An 8795-nucleotide genomic window follows, 5' to 3' on the forward strand; every position below is an offset into this window, starting at 1 on the left:
CCGAAGCTGCGATGTTTAATTCATTATTATGTAAGCTATTTGGAGAGTGATTGGACGGTAATTGCTCATTAGGCTTGTATATTTGTCGCTGCACCTTATGTCAGGGCCAGAGGAGCTGTGTAGGGAGGATTCTCTCCTTTCATGGATCCATTTCAGAGGCAATTTGTGAAACAGGACAGATCAGGTTAGACCTGACGCGGCTTTGTGATTGTGACAGGCCGGCCTGCAGGTGCCACCCTTCAATTGGATCCCCTAACTGATGGGATCAGTGGAATAAAACGCGAATCCGCTCCACGGAGCGCATTTTGACTAAAGTTCCTAAAGCCAGCCTTTGAAAAGCCACTTCTCCCATCTTAAAGAGATTTCACCTCGATCAATTATTGACTTCGCGCTCTGATAGGAACCCTGCCTTCCGCACATATTCCTCCCTCGGCTACTATTCACATTAGCGGTGTCAGCGGACGTAATTATACCTACTAATTGCAGATTAGAGGTTTTGGGTCAGCGGGGTCACTCGATAGGGCCCGGCTACTCGTTTCTGGGCCGGATAATCATTTCACGTCGCGGGATAAATGTTTAATGCAGCGAGCCTTGCAGGTCCAAAACGTCCAAACTTCAGTTCGGGTGTTTTATTCGGTTTTATGGGCAGTTTAGCTGCTGGCGGCGGGTCACCAAAGGGCTGACCCCCTACAGCCCACAGCTCGAGCGCGTGGGAGTGGGATCTGACGCGTCACATCAGGACTCGCGCTCTGGTTTGAATTGACTCAATGAGTTTATGTCTGAATTTGGTCTTTATGGCTACAAATGTCTGGATTTTATTATTATTTATTTTAAAAATAACCGCTGTTTATTAGTAAAACTTATTTTGTATAATGTTTTATTCTTTTTATTTAAAAAAGTTATTTAATGTTTAGAAAATGTAAAATAAGAAGATTTTTTTACATAAGACTAAAAGTTTTGTTTTTTTTTTACTGTTATTTTGAAGGTAAAACTTATTGACGCCGTTTAGAAAAGTACATAAAGCACCAAACAACTGTTTTCTGTTTTTACCCCAATATTACTGTTTTAAAGATGTTTCAAATAAAGAATAAAAACAAATTATTCTGCTCAATTCTTCACTTAATGATCGTTACGCGGGTCCTTAATTTTTTTTACATCAAAAATATTGAAAATGTCTCGTTTAAGATGCAATTTTGTTTTTTCCTTTGGCTTTTTCATCTGTTTCTGTGGATCTGAGGTTTATTTGGCTTCTTAATTTTTTTAATGATTAAAAATATTAAAGAGAATTTTAAAAGTTGTTTTAGAAATGTTGTATTATTGTTTCGAAGAAGTTGCGTGGCTCAATCTCTTTTTAGGGGGGCGGAGTGACAGGGATATATATGATTTATATATATATATATATATATATATATATATATATATATATATATATATATATATATATATATATATATATATATATATATATATATATATATATATATATATATATATATATATATATATATATAACAATATATATATATATATATATATATATATATAACAATATAACAACTTTCGGGAAAAAAACATTTAATCGCCTTTTAACGACGGTTTGAAAAACAAAAATACGCCTAAAATTTGCTCTATTTTTTGTCAACTTCCGTCTAATTAAAAATAATAAATCCAGGTGAGAATCAAACGTGTTTAATCAAATTTCAGCAGCCTCTAATGAGGATTCCCTCCTGTCTCTTGTGTGTCCAAACAGGCGCACAAAGGCTGATTTTTTTTTGGAGGGGGGGGGTAAGGAGAAGGAGAGCTGTGCGCCAAATTTGTTTGCGGCGGATCAAGGCTCACCGCCTCCACTGCACTTTCTTTATCTTAATTCCAACTTGAAAAGATATAATTATCTAGTTTGAACAGGACTGCTATCAAATCCTTCTTTATAGGCAGGGTGGGGAAAAGCTCGAGTGGATTGTGAGGCTCTGAGCCGCTCCGTGTTGCCCGAGATAGGAGTAATGAAGTTGTGGAGTCCGGAGATACAAAGGGCATTAACCTCATTAGCATGAAACCTTTTCTTCTAACAATTGTGGGACCCTTTCAGTCCTCTAATCCCCCCTATTTCAAAGCTGGGTTTGTAATAAAGCTTTTAGTTTTTTTCTCTCTCTAAAGCTAATGGTATTCTCCCTCTCTGTGTCTCTTTCTAGATTTTTATTGCTGTTATAATCTGTTGGTCGTTTATTAAGAACTCCCATTTATGTCTCTAAAACACTCGTTTCTATTCATAAAACAATTTAACATAAAACTGCAGTTTTTCTGGAAAGTCAGAAAAAATAGAACAATCCTTGTTTAATTTATTTTTTCATAATTTTAACGCGGATTTTGTGTTTCTGTTTGATTTTAATGAACAGTTTCTTGCTCCAGTTCTGACTGAAGACTTTCTCAGACAAAGATCCCATTTTGCGGCGCATTGCAACCTTCCCTTATCGCGTCGTGAGGGGTAGTCAGATTGTACTAAATTATGTCCAAGCGAGCCTCCCCCCTCCTCTAACCCACTCCTCCTCTTCGGATCCGTGGATTAAGAGATTAAAGTGGACCACTGGGCAATGCATCCCCTTTCCCCCCTCATATTACCCGCATGATAATTGCCCAAACTGATTTGCACTTCCACAAAAGCCTTGCACAGGGGGCCTCTTTGTAGCTGCAGCGCAGCAGACTCTGCAGCCGCCCCCGAAAAATAAAACCAGCGCAGTGAGTCTGAAGACGCGCTGCAGCATCCCGCTTCCAAAATAGAAAAAAAAAAAAAAAAACTCTCGCTGCGCCAAATTATTGCGCATTTTTTCACGATTTCCTCGTCAGAAGCCTCATTTACTGCGGCTGCGCGGTTTTAATTAAAAGTCATCCAATTGTACTGCGCGCGACATACTGATAAAACTTTATTGACAAAATATTGACAATTACATACTTCTTGGAAGTATACTTTGTGTTAAAATTGTAGCAAACTTAACACAAACACAAAAATATTTACATTCTGTAAAAGGGGGTTTGAACAGAAGCAGGAACTTTTAGCATTTCTGTACATGGAATACGTTCAGTGCCTGAAGTTTGTTTGTTTTTTCTCTGTTTTTTTTTTTTTTTTAGTCCTTCACTGAGTCCTGACAGGAGGCTGCAGAGCGACTCGGTTCTGGTTCTGGTAAAGCTTTGGGTTGAAGGAACGTCCTGATATCTTCCCTTTCACTGCTGCGCTATAATTCACCTTTTAGAAACAAAAATAATTAAAAAATGTTTTCTTCTGCTTTAAAAAAAATCAAAACACCGCTACTTCATATGTTTTCACAATCACTTTTACACGAGAATCATCAAGGAAAGACTGCACACTTTGTAGAAAGGAAGAAGCACGACATCTCTCTGTTGGAAAATAGAGTTAAAATGAAAAAGAAATTGAATTTTCTTCTTTTTTCCCTCTTTAGTCAAATTAAAAGAACTACGGGGGAAAATATTAAACCATGCATTTCAAGTTTTACAAAAAAAAAAAAAAGAAAAAAGTAGTTTGGTGTTTTGGTTTCTTGGGTGAAAAAAAAATCTTCTGAAGTGCAAACGTCCAATAAGAATTGGAGAAAAATTGAAAATTAGCTGGAGGTGTGAGGGCTTGTAGTGGCGGAGCGGGGTGGGTTCAGGTAGGCGGACTGAGGCGCAGCTTCCCGGCCCGGTTGGACCGACAGAGCCGCTCCGTGCAGCAGGACCAGCCTCGGCCTCCGTTTCTCCTCCATCTGACCCTCCCACAGTCTCTGCCCCGCATCCTGTATCCTTATCCTCCTTCATTCAGAGAATTCTGAGAAAGTCAATCCCATTTTGGATTTTTCTTTTCTTTTTTTAATCGTCCGAAGTGACATCAATTTCCTCCGGGCTCGCCTGTTTGGTCGCCAGCCTCCAGCGGTTTATGTGATGCGAGCCTTTCTTCTTCTGCTGCGACTCCGAGCCCTCTTCCTCCAACTTCTGCCGCTTGAACTTCGTCCTTCGGTTCTGAAACCACACTTTTACCTGAGGAGGAGCGGGACAAAAGAGGGAGACAGAAAACAAGCCGGATCAGTGTCAGGAGGTAAACCTGCGATTGGTCCGTGCGTAAAAAGGAGAGCAAAGAGGAGAAAAACGCGCTTAAATTTCAAGGAGAGATTAAATTACCAAATTATAGCAAAGAGCAAAATAAATATAAATACACCATGCATGATGATACTCCTCACAGTTACATTTATATTATCGGCAAAAACATCTATCTGATGTCAACACACTCTTCTAAATGGATTTGTCAATAATCAATACCGATAAATTATCCGCTGCTTTGCTTTGTCACTCCTAAATGGCCGCTGAGGTGCGTTTAATAAACCTTCAGAGCGGCTAATTGAAGGAGGTGACGGTTCATTTCTCCCCTCGGCTTCAGCGGACAAAAGACGGCGGCCTGGTGGGCTCAAACAGCGGCTTAAACATAGCAGCGCCTCGCTCTTTGTGTCCACTATCCCATAAAATGGTTAACTGGTTAATTTGCCCTCCATTTTGAAAGGCAACATTCTCTCATCCATACCCCTCCACCTCCCCAAAACAAAGTAATCCAAGCCCTTCTGAAATGAGGTTAGGGCCTACACAATGACCGGCAGAAAGCCCCCACCCACCACCGCTGTCCTCGGTTGACAACACGCATTTACGGAGCCCGGTCTGCAGAAACAATTTGCGGGGTTGATCGTTGGGAATTATTGTTTTGCAAATGTCAACAGCCATCTTTAGATCCGTGCGTAAATATGGAGTCCTGGTAAATTATAATAATAATAATAACAAAAAAGGCAATAAAAATAAAAACACCATAACGAATGGTGAAAATATGTGAACGTCACATGTGATACTCATCAGGAATCAGGTGAGACATGAATAAATAAACGTGACATTAAGCAGCAGGTTTATGCGCAAAAAAAAAAAAAAAAAAAAAAAAAAACACAAACAAAAAAACCCAAAACGGAATAAAAGCAGAAAAAGGCGGGACTTTTTGTCAATCACAAATAATAACAATGATAATAAAAAATAAAAACCATGAAACTGGAAGAGTTTGTCTCTTACCTGAGTTTCTGTGAGGCTAAGGCTGTGGGCGAGCTGCTTCCTCTCCGCTCCCACCACATAATGGTTCTTCTCGAACGCGTGTTCGAGCCGGAGGAGTTGCGAGGGGGAAAAAGCTGTCCGGATTCTTTTGGGCTTTCTGGCCAGCGCGTTGTGCAAAAGGAAGCTCTCTGGACTCGTTTCGTTGCCTGAAAACGAGCAGAAAACGAGGATCCTGGGTGATTTTTTTAAACGACTGAATTCACATGTTTACATGAACAAAAGGCCTGAGCTGAACTCATCCACAGAGAAACACTGCAAGTGTTGGATAATAGTTTATTATTAGGAAATTATGGCGTAAAAGTGTATAATACAACTGAAATGTGTGTTTAAAACGTTTGTTTGTCCTTATGCAACTCTACAGGAGGATATAATTATGGTCTTATTTATTGGAACAATGAGAAATAAAATCGGAATTATCTACAGCGAATATATTACATGTGTAAGCCGCAAGTATAATGTAAAAATATGTTGAGAGAAAATCAAATAGGAGCATGAGCAGCAGAAAGTAATCAAATAAAAACAAATAAAGTAAATATAAACAAAAAAATAATAATAAAAACGCGGTCAGAGTCATCTGACTCAATGCAAAGCATCATGAACAAAAATCTAAAATATTTTTAATGATTATTTATTAATTCTTATTTTATATTCTTATTTTATTTTATATTATTTCTTATTTCTTATTTTATATATATATATATATATATATATATATATATATATATATATATATATATATATATATATATATATAGTTTATTCTTGTAGCATTTATTTTTAACCTTTGAGTAAACACTCCTACAATACGTTGTTATTTAGCTCTAGTTAAAACAGAACAGTATTAAAACAGAAATAAGCCTTATTTCTGTTTTAATACATGTTTGCTCTTTAGATAATTGTAAGTAAACAATATTTTTTATTTCATCTATTTCCCAGTATTTCTCTTATTTTTACACACCAGTTTATGTGGAAACTCACAAGTTTTACGTGAGCCTCTAACGCGTTTTTTGTGTAACCGATTTTCCAGGATTTCTCATATTTTTTACACGAGAGTTTATCTACAAACTCGAAAGTTTTAAGAAAGGTAAGCCCCAAACGCGGCCGGTCAGCGCGCGTCACGCGTAAAAGCGTAGCCATAAGGAGAACTTACCCTGAAACCTGTGGCCCAGGTACCTATATCTGTGTAATAACCAGGGGTAGAAGGTGGACGGGTCCCGCTGCTGGCTGGCGAAAAGCGGATGCGGACTGTGCGACGAGGAGAGCGGGTGAGCGGCCAGCGCGTGTGGCGGGGCCACCGAGTGCACCGGGACGGCGGAGTTCGGCGGGTGAGAGACCGCCTCTGCAAACACCAAGTCCGGGTTCGAGTAGACGCCCCTGCCGCCGGAGTGGAAACCGTTCAGGAACGGGTTCATCTGGCCGGAGTTTGCATAGCTGAGAGCCGCCGGCCTGATGGGCTCCTCTGAACGGGACGCCGGTACCGGATTATCCTTCGCCACTAACGATTCTATTGTGAAACACCTCTTGGGTGTGGGTTGAAACATGGTCTGATAGTCCAGATTCCCCAGTTTAGGTCGAAGTTGTCGAAGGCGCCGCTGCTTAAAATAATCCTCCACACCCAAAGAAAAGGGGGAAAGTTTTCTTCGCTGCGAAATAAGTTGGGAAGCTTGTAGGAAAAAATAAAAAGAGCTCAGCTACTCCCAGACTAATCCATGGATGCGCTGGGTTTTTTTTCCCCGGCCGGGTTGGTGCAAGCAGATTTGTTAGTTCATGAGCCTAATTAGCGCTGCAGCCCCATAAACAGCTTCCTCTGCAGGCTGTAATGGCATGGTGATTGGTCGCTGCTGCTGCCGCCGCCGCTGCTGCTCGCCTTGAGGTGGAGACGGGGAAGACGCTTAAAAAGTGCGTCAACGGGGGAGCAGGGGCGCGGAGAGGCGGACTCGAGCGCGCAACACGGAACGGATTCGTCCAGAGAGGAGGCCCCCCGCACACGCGCGCGCACTCTCTCTCACTCACGCGCGCGCACACATATCTCCGGGACATTTAACTCATTCATCCGAACCATGGAGAGCTGCAGGTTTGCAGCTTGTTTGCATGGAAGGCTCATAAATGACTCACTGAAAGTGATTTTAGGAGGGAGAGTGTGCGCGACGCTCTGACTGCTTGGCCAATAATTATTTTTAATTAACCACAACAGCTCGCTCCAATTAAAGACCAGCATGAACATATAACTCCGCTTATTTTACTTATTTTTTTTGGTTTCACGCCGGTTATTCTAAAAAGAAAAACTTTTATTTTTCCTTCCAGTTATTTTGGTTTTCAACAACGTTTCAACAGAACAACCAAAGAAAAGTCTTGAATGAGTCCGAGCTGCTTTCACGGTTTTCGTTAAGAATATTCGACATATTTACACGCAAATAGGTTAACGCTGCGTGTCAGCATTAAGAGAAAAACACGCTCAGTTGTTTGGAGCAGCCTACCTGTGCGTGGATCAGTTGACATGCGGGGCCACGGCCGCGCGTCACGCAGGGCTGCTGGGAAGTCATGCAAACATTTTTTAAAAATTTTAAACATTCTATTATTATTATTATTATTATTATTATTATTATTATTATTATTATTATTATTATTATTATTATTATTATTATTATTATTATTATTATTATTACATAGTATCGCATAAATATTGTCATGCTAATATATTACTATAGAAGAGACTCTGAAATATTCTGTGAATTATTTTGTACATGAAGTTTCGTGGAATAAAGAATTGTAACATTAAAATTAAAAGAGCAAAAGCTTCCCAGCACAGATATTTAAACTTATTCGCTACATTAAAAGCATTATTTACCATATATCTATATATATATATCTATATATATCTATATATATATCTATATATATCTATATATATCTTTATATATATATATATATATATATATATATATATATATATATATATATATATATATATACACAACACGCAGATAAGAGACGCAAATCACTTAAAATATATAAATATATTTTAATTATATTACGTATATATAAATATATATACGTAATATATTATATATGCATATTAAGCAAATTGCGTGTTGTTGTTCTTGGTCTGTTTTTTCAAATATATATATATATATATATACAAAATAATTTTAATATTTTACAATTCTACTATTTTGATCAACTTCGTAATTTTTCTCTGGATGGTTGTTTATTTTGACTTATAATAAAAAACATTAACTTGTTATATTTTTTTTTTCGCCCTCCGGTGGTTCACCAGGTCATGACCCCGGCCTGCTTGCTAATTATTTCCTCCAAACTTTTGAAAGCTGCTGGTTGACTGCTGAACACGGGCAGCAGGATCCGAACCCGCCGTGGTACACGTGGTCCGGCGGGTTGCTGGTGTTTTCTGCGAGGGTTTACTGACCTCTACTGGTTGCCAAGGGGACAACGGAACAAAATCCCAAACAAAACTTCATCTGGAGCAAGAAGCTGCTGATTTAGTTGTGGTTTTGTAAGAATATTTGAATAAAAGTTTGATCTCGGCCTGTGGTCCGTCTGAGTCTGATCCAACGACGCTGAGGAAATATGTGCATCTACTGCTCAATTTAATAACAGTGAAATGCATTTATCTTTCTAAAGAATGATTTCATACTATTTTATGGTCAACT

At 39.0% G+C, this 8795-nt stretch overlaps 1 protein-coding gene across 1 annotated transcript; it reads right to left on the reverse strand.

The window, feature by feature from the left end:
- Window positions 1–2905: 2905 nt before the first annotated feature.
- On the reverse strand, window positions 2906–7017 carry emx2 (empty spiracles homeobox 2). Its single transcript, XM_044136602.1, has 3 exons — window positions 6278–7017; window positions 5089–5273; window positions 2906–4023 (listed from the first exon to the last, which is right to left on the reverse strand). Exons 1-3 carry the CDS (start codon window positions 6666–6668, stop codon window positions 3856–3858), a joined length of 744 nt encoding a protein of 247 aa, XP_043992537.1. The 5' UTR covers window positions 6669–7017; the 3' UTR covers window positions 2906–3855.
- Between the last annotated feature and the right edge of the window lie 1778 nt (window positions 7018–8795).

This window comes from Gambusia affinis, linkage group LG13 (assembly GCF_019740435.1).
Source record: "Gambusia affinis linkage group LG13, SWU_Gaff_1.0, whole genome shotgun sequence".
In the NCBI taxonomy this organism is placed as follows: domain Eukaryota; kingdom Metazoa; phylum Chordata; class Actinopteri; order Cyprinodontiformes; family Poeciliidae; genus Gambusia; species Gambusia affinis.